The sequence below is a fragment of the Octodon degus genome, unplaced genomic scaffold (genome assembly GCF_000260255.1).
Source record: "Octodon degus isolate 3935 unplaced genomic scaffold, OctDeg1.0 scaffold00071, whole genome shotgun sequence".
Classification (NCBI taxonomy): Eukaryota; Metazoa; Chordata; class Mammalia; order Rodentia; family Octodontidae; genus Octodon; species Octodon degus.
The window spans coordinates 10,939,395-10,962,664 of record NW_004524647.1 but is presented as its reverse complement, the minus strand read 5'-3'; the positions used below and the strand labels follow the sequence as shown (position 1 = coordinate 10,962,664).

Here is a 23,270-nt window from a genome sequence, read left to right as displayed (position 1 = left end):
GGAGGAGATGAATCCACTGATTGCTCCTAGAAAATGAAATGTAAGAAACAAGGAAATAAGTAGAGCCCAACCACAGAGCTGGAGGAGTTCCCAGATGAGCTGCTCACCGGGAGATTGGAGCTCAAGGCAGGTTAAGCCCCGGCAGCACTGGGGCTGCCGACCCTGTTGCTGGGAGTCCAAGGAATGGACTTGAGGTCAGGCTTCCTGTGCTGTCATCAGGCTCCTGTGGGTCATGATGTTTAGCTCCTCCTTGTCTCAGTGGCCTCATCTGTAAAATAGGAATGCGAACAGTCACTTTACTCAAGCGGGTTGTAAGTGAGTCAGTCACCTCAATACAGGAAAAGCATTTGCACCCAGCATTGCACCTCATGAGCAGGAGTTGCCAGGCAAGGTCAGCTGTAAGTATCGCCCTTGTCGTCATTGTCATCACTGCCATCATTTTGTGCTTCTGATGACCTCGCTGCTTTGGCAACTCAGGAATAAAGAAATGGTCAAGTTGAGGAATGTTAATTCAGCAAGGCTAGTGAGGAGAAAGAGTAGCAAGGAGAAAGTTGGGATTTAGAAAGCCTTGCTTAGGCTAGAAGCTCTGAGGTTAGCAACAACTGTGATGTACAGTTTTAAAAGTAGACACACCAGCAATACTTTTGTAAATTGTATTTTGAGGTGCCTATGAAATTTAAGAGTTGCATGAGATATTAGATTGAGCAGTTGGGTAAAGGACTGAAAAATACGGTCCTGGAGTGAGAAATAGAGACAATTCAGAAAAGGTTAAAATAAAAGCGGTGGGCATTTCTCAGGGCTAGAGAGGGAGAAGGTGTGATTCATCTGACCTGAGGAGGGAAGCAAAGGCAGAGGCAGACAGTCTCGGGAGAGGCCCGGGTGATATCCCCAGAGTGAGCACCCGGCTGCTCAACAGCTGTCATGCTGGAAATCCCCGCTCCAGACTCCTGGCTTCTCCAAATTCCCCTGCTTCCTACTAGCTGACAAATAACAGCACGTTCATTATGGCTTATTGTGTGTCTGAGTACTTCTCGTCTAGCATCTGATTTAATCTTCATGGCAAAATGATAAGGTAGGCAGTATCTCTGTCTTAATTTTTCCAATGGGAAACTTAACACAGGGAGACAGGAAAGGCAGTATGTGATGGAGTTTACCTCACAGGGCCCCCCAGAGGGTCTGAGGTCCCTAACTCCATACCCTGAATCTCTGAAGGTCCAGCAACAATGGGAGGACAGCATTTTCTCATGATCTCTGGTGGGTCAGTGTAGAAACTCCTGTCCAGGCTCTTAGAGTTTTTCTGTTTTCAGCTTCATAGGCCTTCTTTCTACTTGCCACGAATCCTACCAAACAAGTATACCTTTAATCTAGACACTACCCCTCCAGTTCACCTGCATCACCTCTTAGCTTGGCTTAATCCATATTACTTTTCATGTGCTCTTCCTCATCTTCTAAGTTGTCAAATTATTATTTTAAACCTCATGCTCAAATTCCTCTGTCTTTATAGAACTTTCTCTCAAGTCTATCATCATTTTGTAACATTTAAAATTCCTTTTCGTCCCTTGATACCCTCTCCATGTGAGAAAGGTCTCTTTCCCTACTGCAGATTATTTATCTTTTATTTTGCTCTTTATTTGTAATTTGGGTTTCTCATATAAGAAAAATCATCCAACATTTAAGCTGTGTGTCTGATTTCTTTCCTATAAATGACTTGGGGAAGGATTTTTTTTTTTTTTTTTTTTGCTAGTTCTGGCTGCCTTAAGGGCAGGTATGGTGTGACTTGTGGGGCTGGGGATCGAACTGCGGTCCCCTGCACCTGACTGTATTTGCCCAAGTGGCACTTTAAACAACTGAGCTATAGGGCAAGCCCCCAACTTGGGAATTAATTAAAAAATGTGTCTTGGATGTGTGCAGTTCCAAACATGTACTGCAAACACATGCTAATAAAAATAAAAACAATTCTTACATTGTTATTCACACCTTTTATGTAAGTCAGTAAGTGTTTGTTTGTTCACTCACTAAACGTTTGTCCAGCACTCCTATGTGTCACTTGGTGACAGGAAGATGAGTGGAGCCCACCTGTAAAGCACTTATAGTCTAATGAGGGAAAGAGACATCAAACAAGTCATCATTGCCACAGTGAGCACTTTTTGGCAGGGCTGTGTTCAAAACAAGGTCAGCCTAGAGGAGTAGATGATCTTTGGAGAACTCAGAGAAAGCTGCCATTAGAGAATCTAACACACTACCCTGAGTCTTAAAGAACTGGGAGTGGTTCATTAGGTGACAGATGGGGGTAAGAGGTGGGGAGGAACATTCCAAGGCAGGGCACACCAGTTGCAAAGATATGGAGATATGGCTGGTAGCAGCATACGTTCGTGTCTTAACATATTTATGCCATTTTTTTTTTTTTCAGCTATGTGACATTTAACTAAGCCACTGAATCTGAATTTTGGGGCTGCTCCTGGTGGGCAGTTCCCAAGCCAGGAGACAAGTGGACCAGTGTAATCGACATGATGGGTGTTTGTTTTGCATTGTGCAGACGAGAGACGCTCTTACCACGATTCTCCATGACCTCCGACCCCAGGATCACTTCAGTGTCATTGGGTTTTCCAATCGGATCAAAGTGTGGAAGGACCACCTGGTACCAGTCACTCCTAGCAATGTCATCGATGGCAAATTCTACATTCACCTCATGTCGCCCAGCGGAGGTAAGCATGATCCTCCCTTGCACATCAGCTTTGACATGATAACAAGCTAATTTTCTGCCAAGACCTGAGGATCAGAAAACTGAAGCTGATTACAGGAAAAGAGGTAACAGGTGAGAGCTTTCCCAGAAGCTTATATTTCTCTAAATGCCAAATATCTAAATTCTCATCCTCAAGGCATCAAAATAAATTAGTCGAGTTATTGGGGCGGGGGAGGGTGCGGATACCTGTTAGGTATTTGGATGCTTTCCTGGCTTATCTTAGGGATCTGTAGAATAGAGCTGCTTTTGCTAACTTGTTCTTGGGCAGAGAACTACAGCGACCATTTGGCTAAGGGACGATTGTGGACATGAAAGGGCTTTGGGAGCTCCGAGTCATTGCACACTGGTCTTGATCATGTTGCCTGGTCAGTGTACAGAATATTAAGAGGACAGGGAAGGTCACAATTGTGCACCATGTAAGTTTCTTCAACTCAGGACCCGAGCCTTACATTCACAGGGCTAGTACAGGGGTCACTTAAGAAGTGTGCAGTGCTGGGGTACTTAGTGGGACCCAACCTGCCCTCTGTCCCCTTTATTAAAGCCCCTTGACAGAGACACTGTCTTCTGAAGCTGTCATCTTAACTAATATCTCTGATTATCTGGAAACATTTGACACATGTAGCTTACTTAGTCTTACCCCATTTGAGATTTCTTCCATTTTTATATATTTTTTCCTATTCAAGACATTTGCTTTCCCAAATGAATTTCTTTTGGAACTTGATCTTGCCTCCCTGGTACTTAGGCCTACCATGGTATTTCTTTCCAATCTTCAAAAACAATGTACTCTAAGAACTGTTTTATTATTTCGTGAGAGAAAGGAAAGATTATATTTAATATTATATGTCTTGTCTCTGGCAAGAATCTGATAAGACTGTAGAGTACTAGAGGAAAGAGATTCCTCTTCATCTTCACTGGTCCTGTTCCTAGCATAGTTACTGACACACCGTGCATGCTCAATACATTTGCTAAACTGAGCTTATTTAATTGTATGTCTGTGTTGGAGGGAGGTGCCAAACGGCTCCAGGAAGTAGCTGTTATACACTGTATTTGTTTGGAATCTAAACCTTAGAAACCCTACCAGTTTTCTCTTTCTTGTTCTACTATGCAGGTGAAAAGCGGATTAATCTACAAAGTGGAACTTCAGAGTCAGAAGTGTAGATTCTGATGTGTGTGATTTTTTTTTTTTTTAATTGGAAATCAAACTCACGACCTTGTGCTTCCAAGGCCTGCGCTGTGTCCCTGCACTGTCTCCCTGGCCTGGAAGTATATATTCTGAAGCCAGCCTAGATTTGAATACACCATTAGCCAATTAACTTCCATCTGTAAGAGGATAATAAAGGAGCTGTTACTGGGATCAGATGAGTTAAAATATTTAAAGTGTTTAGACCAGCCCTGGTGTATAGGAAGTCCTCTCTATGATATGGTGCTTCTACCCACCTGAGCTGTGTGCCCTTCCTGAGGTCCCAGGGCTCTGGATGGCAGGATCAGGCAGCCCCAGAGGTCTCTTCTTGCAGAGAAGGCTTCCCTGTTGCTGAGTGGACTGGGACTGCCCCACCTTGAGGTAGGCTCCATTCCAAGCCCCACAGCGCCTTTGGCACCTGTGTGCAATCAGCGAAGCTAAATCCATCCTTTGGCCCTAGCTTTCCTTGGCTCTGAAGAGGAGTGAGAGATTTGGCACCGCTGCTAAGTGCAAATTACAAAGAATACAACACCTGCCAGTTAGTATGTGCTCACTCACCCAGGGGCAGTGAGAAAGGAGAGCGGCGTTCTGAAAGGCAAATGAATGATTCCAAAGAAATATTAAAGACTATTTCAGCTGTAGCTTTCCCTTCTATTTGGAATCTGAATGCATCCTCCCAGGAATTATAAATATTTTTGTCACAAGCATGAACTTACCTATTTTTCTTTAAAGCTAGAAATTCTGGAGGATTTAAGGTAATGAGGAAATGATCTGCCTTTTCAAACTCTGTACATTTTGCAGGTAGCTAATCGGTCTAGGCAGGATGACATGGGGTGGTTGTGGTTAAGAGCTCTACATTTACTAAAAATAATGAAGTTGGTGCTTATGTTTTTGTCATGCAATTTTAGCTCAAGCCATTAAAAATAAATTAAACTAAAAATTTTTGGCATGTGAATTTTTCTCAAGCTACTGGGACAGTGACTGAAGGATCTAGGTGTTCGTGCTGATCAGCACTCCAACCCTGCTTGGTGGTGGGGGACAGGAGCAGCTCAGCCGAGTGAAATTCTTGGCTAAGCCAGAAACTGTGCTTTACCCGGAGGCTCAGCCTCACCACCACCCCCATCTTCCATATACCAAACGAGTCCATGTTTGCCTCCTTCTGCAGTTCTTGTCACACAGCTTTAATCAGAGCTGCTGATGACAAGCACTTTTCTAAAGGAAAATTTTCAGGGTCCAGGAGTGTGCATTTCAGTAGCTCCTTCTTGTCATGGATTCTACTAATCAGAGCTGGCCTGGAGGTGCAGCAGGCACAGGAGGGAGAGGCAATGAAGGGGCTGGCTAGTGTGTCAGCATCATCCAGTGACGTTTGAGGTCACCTGAGATGGTGTCGGTTCGTCCCACCCAGCTCTCTTAGTCTGTGCGTCTTTCTTCTCTCTGCTATTCTTTCTCCCTTCAAGTTCCTGTGCCCAGCACTTTCCTGTTCTTTTCAAAGCCAGTCTCAGAAAAGGGGGCATAAGCCATTAAATCTGGGGTACTGAAAACTCCTACCTGGAGATGTCATTGGTTACCTGCAGAAGAAGGTTTTTGCAGTGAGATTGTTGCATGTCATTTATGTGCACCTTGCAAACACTCATGTTTTAGCTAAGATGAGAGCTCCATGCAGCTGTGGCCGTGTGCTCCGGTTCAGAAGGTGGTGCAGAGGTGTGAGCCATCCTGCGTTTTGTCCCACAGGCACAGACATCAATGGGGCGCTCCAGGCAGCCATCAAGCTCCTCAACAACTACGTGTCCCACAATGACATTGAAGACCGGAGTGTGTCCCTTGTCATCTTTCTGACAGATGGGAAGCCCACAGTAGGGGAGACCCAAGCCTCCAAGATTCTCAACAATACCAAGGAGGCTGCCCAGGGTCAGATCTGCATCTTCAGTGTTGGCATTGGCAATGATGTGGACTTCAAGCTGCTGGAGAAACTGTCATTGGACAACTGTGGCACCACACGGCGCGTGCTTGAGGAGGAGAATGCGGGTGCACAGCTCATTGGGTTTGTTTTTTCTTCTCAGAAAGGGGATATGTTATCTGAGGCTGCAGGGGGTCAGATTCAATAGAAATTCAGACAGAAGGGGTTTTTTTTTGGGGGGGGAATGTGTTCTTGCTATACCTTTTTTTTTTCCACAACTGGGGATCGAACTTGGGACCTTGTGCTTGCTAGGCAGGTGCTTAAGCTACTGAACTATCTCCCTGGTTGCTTGCTATACCTTCCATCTACTCAAAATGTTCCTAGGTCACTGATCTCATCCTGGGTTTGGAAACTAGGCATATCAGGGTTCAAATTCTAGCCTTCTGTCTGTGCTTCAGTTTCCTCGTCTGTAAAATGAGAATTGTGGTTGGCTGACAGAATTTAAAGAATGTTTGTAACTGAGTGGCACAATGGCTGTTCTGTATTAGGTGTTCAGTGAGCTCTTATGGTTGTAATTGCCTTCTTGAGATTTCAAGTACAGTTAAATGATTATCTTTTAATTTGGAAGGAAATGAGCCTGTTTAAACTGATGAGCTGTCAGATTCTTATTTTGAGGTAGAGAACAAACCAGAATTTAGGCTTTCTAACTCCAAGGTGGCTTCTCTTGGATACCACAATGCCAAACACAGTGTGTGATTTTGCAGCTAATGCAGTGGAGTGTCCACTTCCACCTCAGTGTGCTCTGATGTCATCTACATTGCTTTATAATTTTTAAAAGTATTCTTGTACATGTTCATAGTAATTAATAATTTTTTTTTTCCGTACTGGAGATTGAACTCAGGACCTTGCGCTTGCCAGGAAAGTGCTTATTCTACTGAGCCATCCCATCTCCCCAGCGCTTTTTTTTTTTTTTTTTTCTGTGCAGGGTCTTACTACACAGCCCAGACTCATAGTGATCCTCCTGATTTCTGCCTCCCTAGTGCTGGGATTACAGGGGCGCGCCACCACACCCAGACACCATTGCTGGCTCAGCACGCCCCGGGGGTGGGGCCAGTGCTGCATGCAGAACCAGGGATCGAACCTTGGTCCCTGTGCTTACCTAAGCAAGCATTTAGTAACATTCATCACAGGGAGTTGGTACATATACACAGCACATCTTAGTTCTTTTTCTTCTTTCTTTCTTTTTTCTTTTTTCTCTTTTTTTTTTGTACCAGGAATAGAACTCATGGCCTTGTGCTTGCAGGCGCTTATGCTGTGGAGCTATCTCCCCCACCACATCTTAATTCTTGACACAGCTGGCATATACTGTAAAGTAGAGGTGAGGTTGAGGTACATTTATAGATGTTCAATGGCTATAACCAAAAAAATTTAGTGATGATAAGTCTCACTGAAATTCTTGAGTTTACAATGAAGACAGGTGGCTAATGTCGAACTGGCTACCGGCTTTCTTCCAGAATTTTACAGAACATCTAAATGAAAATAGAGATTTATTTCCTATATTGTAAAAGTTTTCAAAACCAGATTCGGGTAGCAGTGAATGCGCTGTATAACAGAACTGAGAGAAATGAGATTCGTGAAGAGGCTCACAGTAAAAGTAATTATATGGAAACTGATGAACTGCCCTGTTCGTAGTACTAAAAATATTATCCACCCTAATACCGAGGACCTAAAATGCATCCGCATTTATGACACATCATTTCATGCAACCCTAACAAAGTCCTAAAACCCACTTATTTATTGCAAAGTGCTGACACTGTAATTAACCCTGAATACTGAGATTTTTACTTCAGATAAAACAACTCATACATTAACTTTTTTTGTCTTAAGAGAAAAATGAACGACACGTACACCACAGGTTCACCCCCACTGGCCCAGGAGGTACTAGGTATATTAGGGTAGATACTACGCTGCCAATCAGAGGTGGCCAGGTACAAAGGCTAATGTAACACAGCCCTACATTTCTTCCTCCTGTGGTAAGGGATCGGCTAAATTCTGCTTCATGCAATCATCAGACACTCACTTGGGTTCTTTCTAGTTTATTGCTCTGACTCACATACTTAGGTATTGTCCTTAACCTGAAGGTTGAAATTAAGGTCACTATCATTCTATATTGAAGCCTCAGAAAAAAAGAGAAAGAAAAGGAAAGCCTACTTCATTTAAAGCAAATGTCTTGGAAGTTACACATATCACTTATATTCCATTGGTAACATTATGGTCATGTGGCCAGGAAACATCTTTAGTAGGACATGTGATTTGTTAGAACTCATGTATAAAAGAAAGGGAGAATGGAGTTGGCGACCTAGTCAGTGATCTGCCAGAGTAGTTCTGTACTGACTGAGCATCCGGATTTCATACATGAATCAACTGTGCCATTTCCTAGACACAGAGCAAGGGTGTGATTGGGATGGAAGTTGAGCTGCACACCCTGCGCTGGGTAGATCCTGGAAAAGGGATTTTGGTTGTGCCCTTTCTTGGCAAGAAGCAGCCACATGACAGGACCACAAGAAAAGCTGTCAGAAACAAATATAGAATTAAGCAAAAGCAAGATGCTAAAGTCAAGGTCAGATCTCCCAACTGCTACTTAAAATGTATTTGTAACATCCATTTGATTTTTAAGAGAAATGTTTTCAGGAGCCCTTTGAGAAGCTTAGGTGTGCACAAGGGAAATGTATCAAGAGTTGTGAGGGGGATCTTGAAGTTGTATCACAGGAAGAATAATTCAAGAAACAGATGTCGATTAGGCTGCATAAAAAGAAGACTTCCAGAGACACACAGCCATGTCTTTTGAGCATCTCTGTGGCTGTCTTGTTGAAGATGGCTAGACTCATTCTCTGTTGCCTCAGAAGAACACTAGAAATTTCAGGGAGGAAGAACTTGACCAGTGCTAAGGTTGTTCTCTCTCGTCATCAGAGCAGTTGACAGAGAGGCTCAGGATCACTGTGAGAACGTGAGTACCTTCTCACTGGAGGAATTTGAGCTCCTTCTGGGCATCCTCTGTCACAAAGATTGTGCTGGGGACTGATGGACTTGATCACTCCAGTCAGCTCATCCCTATGAGAGTGTCACTTGCTTTAGGATGGTCTCACTTGCTGCCAGCCAGGCCCTCATTCTCTCTCTGTTCCTCTGCTGCAGGTTCTATGATGAGATCAGGACCCCTCTACTTTCTGACATCCGCATCGATTATCCCTCTGGCTTAGTGGAACACGTCACCAAAACTGTGTTCCCCAACTACTTCAATGGCTCTGAGATTGTTATTGCTGGGAAGCTGGTAGACAGGAAGATGGATCAGCTGCATGTGAAGGTCACTGCCAGCAACAGTAAGAAATTTGTCATCCTAAAGACAGATGTGCCTGTGGAGCCTCAGAAGGTGAGGAATGGTGTCCCGGGAAGCCCCAGTTCCAGAGGTGATGGCGAGGAGGACCCCAACCACATCGAGCATGTCTGGAGCTACCTCACTGTGAAGGAGCTGCTGAGTTCCTGGCTACAGAGTGACAATGAGCAGGAGAAGGAGAGGTTGAGGCAGAAGGCGCAGGACCTGGCCATGAGCTACCACTTCCTCACCCCCTTCACCTCCATGAAGCTGAGGGGGCCAGTGCTTCAGGAGGACACACTGGAGGTCACCCGGGGCATGTCTGCTGCAACAGGCCCTGAAACGGTGATGCAGAGCCTTCGGGGATCCACCACACAACCAGGTAGCACAGTTCCTGTGTGGCCAGGCTGACCTGGGACTGAGTGTTCCTTCTGATGCTTTGTAAGCCCACAGCAACCTCAGCAGGAATCTGTTTTATTTTATCAGATTGTAATTTTTATAAATAAGGGCCCTGCATGCAGCAGGTAATCTGCAGAAAGTATGTGGGATCATGGGTTTGGCTTGTTATAAACTGTGGCTCTCAAAGGAAGTGAAAACAAAGTGTGTGGGCTGTGAAACATGGCCAGTGGCCAGCCAGTCAATAAGTTATCCTTAAATCCAGTGACTGCCACATGTCAGGCACAACTGGGGGCACCAAGATGAACACACAATGCAAATTTTCAGTTTTAAGTGCCTTTTTAGTTTTTTTAAACTTCAGAATTGGGCCGGTGAGAGAGCTCAGCAGTCTAAAGCCCTGCTTAGGCAGGAACAGGGGACCAAAGTTTGATTCCTCGCCCCCTACCCCCCACTCCTGCACTACATGCCACTGCCAGCCCTGCCCTCAGGGCGGCTGAGCAGGCCAAAAGGGAAAAAAACAAAAACAAAAAACCTTCAGAGTTAGGTTAGTTCATGTGTAAATTGTTTTTACTTTCTTGAGAAAGTTTGAAGGGCCGTGATATCGATGCTTGAGAGAATCTACCCAGAATTTAAGCAGACACAGCTGTGCTGACTTTTGTCGGCAGTTTGATGGGAGGGAATTCCTAGAGACAGGAACAAGAGGAAGGAAAGTCTGTAGGACCGAAGGAAAGGGGTATTCTGGGTAATGCCCATTTGTAGAGTGGCATGTTGTGACATCTAGCATTTTTACTAGGTTCTTGTCAAGTTTCCTTCAGCTAAGAAAGGGAGCAGAAGTTAGCCCGACCCTGTGTGAGATCGCTCCCAGATGATGTCTTCTTTATTCTTTACACTCTAATCTAGGGTGCTCACCAGTGGGAGGAGGCAATGGGAAGTCAGGACCCAGAGATCCTCTGGGGCATCTGTGAAGCCTAGGTCAGATTCTTGTACTTCTTTGAGCCTGCATTTCCATGCCTGTAAAATCTGGGGCAATAGGAATGCTCCTGAAGAGCCATCGTGAGCGTTAGTATGGAAGGTCTTTAGCACGTAACGAGTGTTCTATAAACATGAGCCATTGTCTCCCAAGAGATATGGGATGCTAGAAATTTATTGAGAAGTACAAACCCTTCTAGAAAAACAGTGAAGATTTTAGAAAGCATGGAGCCTTTCTAAAATCTGGTGCAATTTTTATTATGATTAAAAGCAGGCTGTTGGAAAGTATTAATTCATACCAAGCTCATCCATGCCATTTCCAGGAACAATGCCTTGGAGTAAGGTCATCTATTGTGTGTCAGCAACTCAAATCTCAGTAGATTCAGGAGAGAGTGGACACAAATGATAATAGACTCAGAGGACCAGGTACACAGACAAGGAAACAGCCACCATTGTTTATTTATTCTTATTGTTTAAAGGAGATTTTTCAGATAAGATTTTGCTGAAGTGTCAGTGATGGTGCAAGACAGCTCTCCTTTTCCCAGAACTCTCATGTTGTGATTTTTTGGGTGTCTACGGCAGCTGCTACTCCACCCCCTACCCCATGCCCATCCCCGGTACTGAGAGTTCAACCCAGGACCTTCACACTGAGGACCTGCGATCACCAGCCTTTTTAAAATTTTTACCTTTTGAGACAAAGTCTAGCTAATTTGTCCAGGCTGAGCTTGAACTTGGAATTTTCTTGCCTCAGCCTCCCAGAGTGTTGGGATTCCAGGCATGTGCCACTGTGCCTGGCAAAGCTTCCACAGAGCACTCTGTCCTTCTGGCCCTTCAGTACTCTGCCACCAGGGACTAGAAGAGAGAGTGCTTAAAAAACGTTTAGATCCTTTTATCTTTATTTTCTCCAAGGCTAAAGACGTATGAAGAGGAACATACTCTACTTCATCCAAGATTCGAAGTAAGATAGTGATCTTACAGAAAATAATTTATTTTGAGCTTATATATTCATGGAATACTTATTCAGCTAAGTCACTTTGCTTTTTGTTTTGTTCTGTCTTGTTGTCTTGGTTTTTTGAGACAGAGCCTGACTATGTAGTTCAGGCTAGCCTTGAACTCACTTCATAGCCCAGGCTGGCCTCAAACTCATGGTGATCTTCCTCCCTCAGCCTCCTGAGTGCTGGGATTACAGGCACACACCACCATGCTTGGCTCTCAGTGAGTGAAGTTCCTTTGAGTGCTTGGTATTTCAGAGATTTATGAATTAAGCTTACACATATTGTTGTGGACACTGGATTTTAACTGTACCTTTTGATTTTAGCTTTTTCGTTTTAAAAGCCACACAACATGAAATTTACCCTTGTAACCCTTTTTAAGTGTACAGGCCAGTAGTGTTACATATATTCACAAAGGTCACAGAAAATGAAAATATTATCTAGAAGGTAAAGAATAAAATAATTGTGGCCAATGAGACAGCTCAGCGATCTAAAGCACCTACTTAGGCAAGCTTAGTCAGGAGCAGGGGACTGTGGTTTGATCCCCGGCACCACACGCTGCACCAGCCCCACCCTCAGGGCAGGCTGAGCCAGCCAAAGTAAATCAATAAATAAATAAAATGATTAAACTGCTGCAGTTTATATCTCAGTTGTGTCTTTTGAGGCCAGCCTCTCTCTTTAAAATAAATGAAGTTTTAAAGAGCTCTGGATCATTTCAGCTGTTACAAGGGCATGAAAGCTGGGTGCCATTCATTTCAGCTGCTCTTCTGTCTGACTGCATCATCTTTAGTGAATGAGAGTGTCTTTTCTCTTCCTTTCCTTCTCAGGACCTATGCTCAAGAAACTCCACAACCCAAGAATCAAACTCTCTAAGACATCAGGTAAAGAAAACGGTGTGGCTGAGTGTGACTGGAGGTGAGGAGTTCCCTGAAGCCAGTTGGCATCGCGGCCCACTTCTCAGGTCTGCTCTGTGAGGCAGACGCTAAGATCCAGGACAGCTGTGAGCCACTGCCTAAACCCCATGGAGGGCCCACAGGCTCCAGGAAGCCTGGCAAGGGCCCCATGGAAGAAGAGAAGCAGAAGCGCGTTCTGCCTGTGGCTGGGTTTCAGAGCACTGGCTTTGGAGATTTGAAATATATGGGATTTCAGCTGCAGGGGTCACAGATACAAAAAACAGAGTTATAAAGATATAAATGTCTGGAGGGATTGGCAGGATTTTGTGTGTGTGTGTGTGTGTGTGTGTGTGTGTGTGTGTGTGTTTTTTTTTTTTTTTTAAACCTTGGCCTTAGAAGGAAAAGAACAGATTTTAAAGGCCATAAAATTTTCTTTTGACAACCTCCCAGGGTGATAATAAAAGTCAGGATAGGGCGGCCAGGTTTTATTCTTCCAATGGCTGTGTTAGAGAAAATCTGGCTGCTCTCACTAGGAAGGGCCCTGAACCCCTGTGAAAGGCAGAATATAAAGAAATGTGGCTGCTTGTTTTTTGATGATGGAAAAAAAATAATGGCATACTGAGGCGACCAAAGTTTTCACCCACAATGTTGCATGCTTTAGGTGTGGCTTGTGTGACAATTCTCTGAGAGTTCTTACCGCAACCAAACTCACCATTTCTACTCAGAACAACCAAATCTCTTTATAAGTAAAAAATGTTGCTTGCTAAAAGAAAAAAAAATCAGGGAGAGTCCAAAAGTGATTAGCACAGGCAGCATCCTAGAGGAGGGTGGTCTTGCGTTCCACAGAGCACGCGTTCAGAGGCACTGCATCCCATCCGTGGCAGCCTGTGCATTACTGTCCCTGTCACTGAGCTCCGGGACATGCCTGTTTTATGGACCTGCATGTATAGCATGCTTGTCAAAAGCAACAGTGGAGCTTTTCTCCTCAGGGTGTCAAGGGCCCTTCCAAGTGACGCTGTGCTTTCAGCAGTTACCAAGAGAGCATGAACTCACTTTCAGCTTGAAGAGACCAGGCTCTGCCTGACCACACGTCTAGCACATGCATGCACACACTCGTTCTTAGTATTCCTGAGCCATGTGCTTCATATCCAAGCCAGAGAGAGACTGCATCTGCACTCTAGCAAGAGAGAGAGAAGAGTTGATGTTGACCTTCAGGAAATATTTGGTCTGTGCAGTAAAGAGGCAGGCTGTTCACGACTAGCCGAGGTGATGATGGGAGAGTAAACGGGGACTGGGGCCAGCTGCACTTCATGGGCCCAACTGCAGACAAACAGCTGAGAGCAATAAAGTCAGTGTGACCGCAAGGAGTGATTCCACTGGCATCCCTAGCTCTCCTGCCCACCCTCCTAGTGACTCTATGCTATTTGTCATTGCCCTCAAGTGGGGCCAGCTTCTTAGTGCCTTTAGGCAAGGGCGGCATACAGCCGGGCCTGTGGAGGCTTATGACAGAGCCCAGTTGTGCACACTTCACTGAGGTCTGGTGAACAGAGCATTAGATCTGTGCTTAGAAGACCTGTTATCAATGTTTTCCAGCCACTTGTGAGTGAGTCTAGGGAGTCACTTCCTTCCCTTGCATTGCCTTATTTAGAAACTTCCTCCCAGTGCTATCCTTGGGAGTCAATGCATAATTACACGTGGAAGGCGGGCAGTGAGTTTCTCTCCTTCTCTCTGCGTTCTCTCCCTGACAGTGGATGGTGATCCCCATTTTGTTGTGGATTTCCCTCTGAGCAAACTCACCGTCTGCTTTAACATCGATGGACAGCCGGGGGACATCCTACGGCTGGTCTCTGATCACATGGGCTCCGGTAAGTCCTGCCCTTCCTGTATCAGGGAGGTGTGCTCCCCACCTGTGTTTTTAGGCTGAATGACCTGCTGTATAAGGAACATGGGGGATGCCCAGTGGATGCTGTGGTGATTGGCTGCAGGGATTGGAGGCTCCCAATTTGGAGTCAGAGCAGGGTGCACTCAGCTTACACTGCACAGCCTCAGTGTGGCCCTGAGCACAGGCTGTCATGCTGCAGTGGTCTTCCTTGTAGAACAGAGACAGTGGGGCTCTGCTGGCCTCATAGGACATCATGAAGTAAATCCAATGAAATAAAGGATATGAAGTAGCTTCAAAAATGCTCAAGTGTTATAGAAGCTTCATAACATCATTGCTGCTGCTATGTCTTTTCATTGAAGTGCTCTAATAGTGGGGAGGTAGGAGGTCCAAACTCATACATCCTAGTTCTGTGATAATGTAGAAGTAAGGCCCAGTTGCTGTGTGTATCAGTGGTATAGTGGGGCTGGGGAAAGATGTCAGCACAGAAAGGGTGTTGTTCAGGGCAAGGTAACAATGCTTGGGGACAACACTGCAGACTGTCACACAGCCTGGCTTTTTTGGGAACCATCTGGTATTTCTCAGTGCTGAGAAAACGAGGGGCTTAGAAGTTCAGGTTGCAAAGGGCTGGGGAGATAGCTCAGTAGAATAAGCACTTCCCTGGAAAGAGCAAGGGTCTGAGTTCAATCCCCGGTTCTGCCAAAAAAAAAAAAAAAAAAAAGCAATTAAAAAAACCCCTAATTTAAGGCTTTCACAGAGAGCACATTGGCCAAACAATGGCCGTGACTCATCCGCATGGCTGCACTGATAAAGGTTCTACAATCTGAGGTACAGGATCTCAGGACAAATCCTGAGGGCATTTCACTGACCTTCTCAGACCAAAAAGCTACAACTCTTGTTGCATAGGTCCTGCTTTACCTTGGTCTTAACCATCCAGCAGAAAAGTATGAAGACGAAATTATAAGAAATAAAGCCATGCTGTTAAGTTGAGCTGTGGGGGACTCAGGTCAATAATTTCTGACATTGTCAGTTAAACAGAAGACCCAATGCTATTATGGGCTACTGGACTCTTTTAGAATATTTTGCTGAGTTTACACACCTATAATATTCAATAACAGAACTTAGAAAAAATGGGGCATACAGATGAATGTCCATTTTGTATCTGTGTATTCAAAGTGGTTGGGATAGATATATAGTTACATTCTGTTAATGAATAGAATGATTTGTTCTAATGGTGTTTGTAAATAGGATCACAAGTCCATGTCTTATACAGCAATTAACCACTAAGAAGAATATATGCAGTGTATTATTTGTTGAAACTGTACTTTCGATTTGATTTGAAACTGTCTCATTGCTGTTTATCAATAAAACTTTGAAAAAAAAAAAAAAAGAAGTTCAGGTTGCAGAGTGTCCCCCAGCAAGGTGACATGCATGATGTATTTGTGTGAGATTTGGTCCTAGTTCTTGATTAGGTTGTTTTCTTGCAGGCCTTCCTAGCTTCAAAGCCAAGTTTCTGATGTCTGTAATACCACAGGGTGCAGGGAAGAGACAGTGACCCAACTATGTGGCTCTCTGAATACTCTTTCTCCTGGGAGCTGTTCCCATGGTTTCTAAATTCCTTGAGTTGTGCAAGACAGCGCTTCAGCCTGGGTGGTGAGAGCTCTGAGGCCAAGAGCAGGGATTCGGCTCTGGCGGGGACTGCTCCTCTCCCCCATGCTTTGGCCAGGAAGTCACTTTTTTCCTTGTATATCTAAGAAGTTGCTAGTCAAGATTTATTAGGAAGACCATCCTCAAAGCAGAGAAAGCAAGAGTTAATTATATAGCAATCTTTATTAAAAATTGCGGCTTTGCCTGAGAACAAAGCAGATCTAATATGCATCAGCTTACTTGTTCTCAGACGTCTTCTGCGCAGTGGCACCTGCTTGCTGTCCAGCCCCACAGCAGGGCACCCTGGCGTTTGCCCGTGGCCTCATGGGAGAGATGAGTCCAGAAAAGCTGTGCTCACCTCAGGATGGGGCAGGGCAGAAAGCAACTAATGTCTGATGGCACTACATAGCGCGTACATATCCTACCCCTTGCGTCCTCATGAAAGTTCCCTTAGATTTTTATAGCCTCCTCATTTCCCAAAATGAGGGAATTGAAGATTAATTTTTTAATGGTTTTGTCTAAGGGTGCATGCATAGTAAGTAGAAACACTTGAGTTTTAGGAATAAAAATTTTCTAATTTAGATTCTATCCCCTCTGCTCCAAGAGTTTTTCTAGGTTAGGATCAGTGGCAACTGGTAAATACAAAACACACATCAGGACCCACAAGACCTGTGCCACTATAACCAGACCTTGGAATAAAGGCACGCGAGTATGCAAGCCCTTCTGTGATACCTTGACCCAAACCTGAAGCCTCCTTCCCCCATTCCAAGGTGCTAATCAAGTGCAATGGAAACTCCCTTGTAGCTTCATGCATTCAGACTTACATGGTGACCACCAAGTGGCTTGAACCAAGTGGCTTAGACATGGAGTTGGTGTTGGTGGTGCTAGAGCCATGAAGAGAGGGAAGGAGGAAGAGAGTTCTTAGCAGGCAAACCCGTTTTCTAACCACTGTTGTCTTCCTCTCACTTTTGAGGTGTGACAGTGAATGGCGAGTTAATCGGGGCCCCTGCTCCCCCAAATGGTCACAAGAAGCAGCGCACTTACTTCGGCACCATCACCATCCTCATCAATCAGCCTGAGAGATCCTACCTGGAGATCACACCCAGCAGAATCATCTTAGACGGGGGCGACAGGCTGGTCCTCCCTTGCAACCAGAGCACAATAGTGGGGAGCCGCGGGCTGGAGGTGGCTGTGTCTGCCAACGCCAACGTCACTGTCACCATCCAGGGGACCATAGCCTTTGTTGTCCTCATTCACCTCTACAAAAAGCCAGCACCATTCCAGCGAAACCACTTGGGCTTCTACATCTCCAACAGCAAAGGCCTTTCCAGCAAGTGCCACGGACTGCTAGGTAGGGCCGCTGGCGCTTTTTGTGGGTTCACAGGAGTTACATTTCCCAAGTGAAATCTAGCCTCCAAATTGTTAGATTGATTGAGAAGTTTAGTAGGCGTTTGGTCCTTGCATATACAGATGTCCCTTGGTACCCACAGGGGTGTGGTTTCAGGATCTCCCAAGAATACCAGAATCCAAGGATGGGTAAGCCCTCACCTCAGGCAGTGTCATATTTGTATAAAGTTTGCACACATTTTCCTCTTTGCTGTTAAATTATCTCTAGATTACTTCCCACACCTGTACTCTATAATACCATGTAAATAGTTGCTATACTGTATTGTTTAGGGAATAATAACAAGGAAAAAAGTTGTGTTCAGTACAGGTGCATTTTCTTCCAAATGTTTTCAGTCTGCAGCTGATATAATCCACAGATGCAGAATCCCCTGGGTACAGAGGGCTGACTGCGTGTATATGAAAATTAGATTTCTTGCCTCCTAATGATTTCCGGCATAGAAGTAAGCACTGTAAACCAGTTCTCACTAGTCTTCTGGGAAAGAGAACAAAGACAGAGAGAGTAATCATCTTAAGATCTGGTTCCTTGTCCCTCTGTGAAGACACAGAGAAAGGACAGCCCGTGGCCCAGGCCCAGCACAACGGACAGATGCCTTTCCTAGGCGTCACAGCACTGCTGTGGGAGCCAGAGGCCACCTTGGCCCGTCTTCTTCCGCGTGCAATTTCATGTGGGCCTCTTGCCCAAAACTAAAGGATGAGCTGCTGCCAGGACTGGGTTTAGAAAGCTTCCTGGCATTTGAGCTGGCCGCGTCCTGCCCAGCTGATGCCAAGCAGAGGCTCCGTCTCACACAGGCAGGTCTGTGCTGCCCTGGCTTGAGCACTCCCGCTGTTTGACCTACAAAAGTCTGAGGATGAGTGTCAGGCATAGCCTGAACCGACGACTCCACACCCCATGCTGGTGTGTGCCCACCACATGGAGCGCAAGGAGGGGGTTTGCACCCAGGCCCCACTTATCTGTGTTTGCCATGACCTCCAGATTCCACAGCAGGCCACTTGTCTCCAGTTGCCAGACAGGTGATTTCTTACTAAGTGCAGAGGCCAGTGCTCTCCTCTCCAGGGTATGTCACCAGGCTGGACAGTGTATGACGGCCTCAAGGGAGATTCCAGCCTAGGGTTGTGTTCAGTGGGAAGCCCTTCTGCCCAGCTGACCATGGTGACACACATCTGTAAACCCAGCAGGACCCTGCCTCAAAATAGTAAATTAGGGCTGAGGAGACAGCTCAGTGTTCCAAGTGCCTGACCAGCAAACACTAGGTCCTGAGTTCGATCCCCGGTACTGTATGACATGCCAACCTCGTGCTGAGCCAGCCACCGAAACTGGGTGCAGTGGTGCACACCTGTAATCCCAGTGCTGTGGAGGCTGAGGCAGGAGGATCACTATAAGTCCAAGCTTCATAGTGAGACCCTGTACCAAATAAATAAATAAATAAAATAAAAAAGAGGTTGGGGATGTGCCTCCATGTGAAGGCCCTGGCTTCATCCTCCAGTACCATAAACAAAGAAACAATCATTTTGACACTGCTGCTGCTGCTAGACTACAGTGGTTATCTGCAATTAGCTAACCTCAATGCAGTTAGGAAAACTTTTTATTAGGATATGTTTGCAACACATATTACATACATCAGTCTTGGGAAATTCATATAAAACCATGTCTCTTAATCATTTCTGTCCCGATTTCACACATACCCTGTCCATCTCCACAGAGCATCCTTCCTGTCCCCATCACCTGTCTTTTTTTGAGTGGGGGGGGGGCAGAACCAGCGATTGAACTCAGGCTGCACTTATTACTGAACCATCTCCCCAGCCCATCATCTGTCTTTTATTTTGCTCTTCAGATGATTTATATTTTGTGTCTCTTTGTCTTCCCAGGTCAGTTCCTGGACCAGGAGACCAAACTCACTGAGGAGCCTGCTGGACACAGCACAAACCTTACCAATCCTCCCCTCCCCTGGGCAGAAGGGACACCTGAGACCTTCCTTCAGGTGAAAGGGCACCGAGTCCCAGTGGTCTGGAAACAAAGGAAGATTTACAATGGTGAGGAGCAGATAGACTGCTGGTTTGCCAGGAACAATGCTGCCAAGCTGATTGATGGGGTGTACAAGGATTACCTGGCATCTCATCCATTTGACACAGCAACAACTTTGGGGCTGGGAGGGTTCAATGGATCTGAACCCAGCAGCCTTAATTGAAGACAGTGCATGAAAGGGGAGTGACTGTGGGGGACTCCAAGGCACAGCTATCCTTGTTACCCCATGCTCTTGCAGTGAGCTGCACTCTGCAGCTTAGGGCTGATGTCTGCTGGAGTGGGGGTAAGGCAGAAAGCCGAGTGAAGACATTGTTTTCTTCCTCCTCCTCCTCCTTCCTCTTCCTTCCCTTGCAGTCCCCAGCCCTTGGTAGACAAAACAGGTAGCATCAAGTGAAGAAAGGCCACAGTTCAAAGCATGAAAGCATTTATCTTGTACCATCTGGCTTGTCCCTTGTACCTTCCAAAAGCTAACTCCTTCCAGGGTAACAAGGTTGTCATGAAATTTATTTTCCTTGTAGAAATGACCAAATTCTACTCTCTGCATTATATTCATATCTAGGAATTTCTCCTTTGTTCTGCTGTGTTCTCCAGATGTTCCACCCCTGAACTTTTTCTCAGAGACACTTTCCACTAAGCCCCAGGCTTAGTGATCATCCAAACAGTATACAAATTAGATGACTGTAAATAATTAAGGGTTTTTTTTTTTAATGTGTTTGGTACAGGGTCTCATTATGCAGCTCAGACTTGTAGTGATCCTTCTGCTTTCAGCCTCCCCAGTGCTGGGATTACAGGCATGTGCCACCACACCTAGTCTTGGTGGCCAGCGTGGCAATGGGGAAGGGACTGAACTGGGTCCCTGTGCTTGCCTAAGTTGGTACTTAGTCCACTGAGCTATCTCACCAGCCCAATTAAGACTTTTCTTAGGAGAGCTTTTTTTTTTTCTTTCTGCTGTGGAATTTTGTCCTTAAAAATTAATTTTCATTTAAACATGATTAAAAGTAGAAAAACCTATGTCCTAGATACTGATCTCTTTCTAATGAGCTTTGTAGACCACTTGACCTTGCTGTTGAACATTCTCCAACTTATTCCAAGAAGTTTTTAATAAACAAGACAATCCATGGGGATGTTTTTTAACCAGCCCTTCTTGGTGCTAGAGAGTTGGCCAGCTGAAAGACAGACCTTTAACTGGGAGCTCTTCTGTATTTGTCATAATTCCTGGACCTTTTTGCCTTTATCCTCCCAGGAGGTGATGAGTGATCCAAGCACAGTGCTGGGATTGGAGGAAAAGCCGGCAAGAGTGAGCCCAGCGCAGTAGCCCACCTCAGGGACACTCAGCCTGCACTTGTTTGCAGGAGGAGCGCGCATGCTCAGGCCCTCTGGAAAGCCTTTCCACATGTCAGATGGACACAAGACAGGAGATCAACCTGAGCCAGGGGCTTTGGCTCTAGAATGGTGACAAAGTTAAATCCCTAAGGAAAAGATTAAAGTGGGGCCCAGGGATCAAAGGTCCCTGAGTGGTACTGTCCCCATCCAAATGGCCTCAGCCAGGCCTGGTCCTGTTATTAGAGGGAGCAGGGGCTGCTCATGGTCTTTTCATTCTCCTCGGTAGCATCACTCCACTCTGCTCTGGTGACTCAGACCTGAGCTGGAGGAGGCTGTATGGGAGAGATAGGCCAAACTGCAGAGAAAGAATGTGGCCAGGAAAGAAGGGCGCTGTGATGGGGCCAGGGGTAGGGATCTGTGTTGTCCTCACAGGAGCTCTCTGCTGTGGGGCCTGACGCCAAGGCAGCCTGCAAGAACTGGGAGAGCAGTGTGTTCGGCCTTTGGTGAGAACTCTGCGCTGAGAACATTGTTTATCCTGTTTACCTTCCTGTGGGAAGCATTTGAGCATGTTCTTGTCAGATCTGGTGGTTTTAGGAGCCAGTTCGTGCTGGGGAACTGTACAGTCCCCTCGTAGCAGCTGTAGCTCCCGGCCTGGCGACCTACCAGACCCCGGCAGGTCAGCTGTGCCATCTGGCTGGCTTCTGCCCTCTCAAGTCAGCTGCCCATCTTCATGCCTAAGGCATGGAGATGACCAGCGCCGCTGAGAGGTGCTCCATATTTTAGAGTTCAAAGAGAGAGGGACACAAGATAGGGCTAGCCTGGCCCTGCCAGGCTCCTGGGACTCCCCTCCTGTAAATCCCAGCTGGGCAGATGCCCCAGAGTAGAAGGCCCAGTCCGCTGGGTCACACTTGCACAGTGGTCTGTTGTTTGGAGTGCAGGGTGCACACTGGTGAGAGCCAGCTCTATCACCTCCGGTGATGCCCCCAGAGACGTGTTCCAGTGAGATGCCCATCACCAGCTCTTCTCCACAGGCAAGAAATTAAGAGTATCAAAGAGGAGCTGCTGGTTTTTAAAGCTATATTTTAACTTTCAGATAAGTCCCTTCTTTCCTCCTGTGCTCCTTTTGCTGTAGTTCTCTATCCACAGAAGGGTTTTAGCACGACATTTTCTATTAGTTGGAACTTTGTACCTGTGAGTCCCACATACCACACCTGAGCTATACTTACCTTCTTCTCATTCCACTGAAAAAGGGAATCAGTCATTTCTGGTGGGCACAAGTGTTGTGGGTAGCAAGTTCTTTAAAGAAAATGAAGAGGAATGGAAGAATTCTCTTCTCAGATGGGGAAATGGAGGCAGATTGCATTTGAATGGCTTTCCCCAAGGTCATGAAAGGCTTGAGGCAGGGCTAAACTAGACTTGCAGAATTCATTGACTAGCTTTGGCACTGTTTCATTATCTGGTCAATCACTTCTTTTTCTTAAGCATGAATACAACAAAAACCTTCCTAAGTGAGTAATAGAATGGGACTGAGGAAAATGTTGGACTGTGAGGGTAAATCTCACTGTCAGTAGTTGATGGCAAGGAGTTGCAAGAGCAGACACTGGGATCTTCAGCAAGTTCCCCTCCCTGGGTGTCAGTCCCCTCCAGCACCTAGCAAAGAAGGGTGTCTGAATGCATCATTTTGAAGGGTCTTCTAATACGACATTTCACATTCTCAAAATAAAATGCACTAAGAATTTTCTGTGTGCCCGTGTGGGGTGCTTGGCCTTCTTGCCCCTGACCTTTTGATGACCGCCACCTCTGGCAGAGCCAGGTGGCTGTCCTGAGGGTGCAGGAATTCAGGGTGCCTCTCTGTTCCTGTTGGAGTCTGTGTCCTTCTAAGTAGATTAGGAAAGGGTTCTTGGTGTCCTCCTAACATTCCTGTGTGAAAGCCTGAATCTCAGTTCCCCTTTTGGAAGTAATCAAGTCCTACAGGAGGGACCCTGGTAAGTGGGATCCATAGCCCTGCAGGAAGGGACAGGAGAGGCCATCTCTCTCCTTCTGCCATGGAAGGAAGAGAGTGAAACAACCATGTGCAAGCCGCACACCACCTCTGCCATCACTCGGCCTTCACAGCCTGGGGACCTGTGTGAAATGAAGGCCTACTTCAAAGCTGCCTGGTGCATGTGACTCTTGTTCTCAATTCAAGCTGGCTAAGATACTAAGTCACTCAAAACACAGATTCTTTTATTCTCTTCAAGGCACTCAGAATGTACACAATGTTCTTATTAAAACTTGAAGGACTCCTGGAACCCTGGAACTGTAGGAACATGATCCAGCTAAAATAAACAGCAAATAAAATAACACAGCTAACCAAATACTTAGAAGTGTAACTTAAAATATTTAGTTTTAAAGAATAAGTAGGGTACAAGATAGTTCACATTTCAAGAGACTTCTTTTTAAACAAAAGTTTGTATGAAAATGATGTTTAAAAGCAAATTACACAACATGTTTGTTTTTTGATGGAAAACAGAATCAGGGGTAATGAGAATAAAACTTGATAATTCTAACT

The 23,270-nt window shown here is 45.6% G+C and overlaps 1 protein-coding gene across 2 annotated transcripts in view; it reads left to right on the top strand.

Moving 5' to 3' along the window:
* Itih5 (inter-alpha-trypsin inhibitor heavy chain family member 5) overlaps window positions 1-20,130 on the top strand; it is a 103,672-nt gene extending 83,542 nt beyond the window's left edge. Inside the window, exons 8-14 of one of the 2 annotated variants that reach the window (XM_004635318.2) lie at window positions 2,537-2,705; window positions 5,655-5,964; window positions 9,013-9,572; window positions 12,375-12,428; window positions 14,189-14,305; window positions 16,940-17,317; window positions 19,240-20,130. In XM_004635318.2, the coding sequence (XP_004635375.2) occupies window positions 2,537-2,705; window positions 5,655-5,964; window positions 9,013-9,572; window positions 12,375-12,428; window positions 14,189-14,305; window positions 16,940-17,317; window positions 19,240-19,559 (1,908 nt within the window). In that variant the 3' untranslated portion in view covers window positions 19,560-20,130. The remainder of the gene's footprint in view (window positions 1-2,536; window positions 2,706-5,654; window positions 5,965-9,012; window positions 9,573-12,374; window positions 12,429-14,188; window positions 14,306-16,939; window positions 17,318-19,239) is intronic. The other variant, XM_023719756.1, reaches the window with a different exon arrangement.
* Window positions 20,131-23,270: the final 3,140 nt, after the last annotated feature.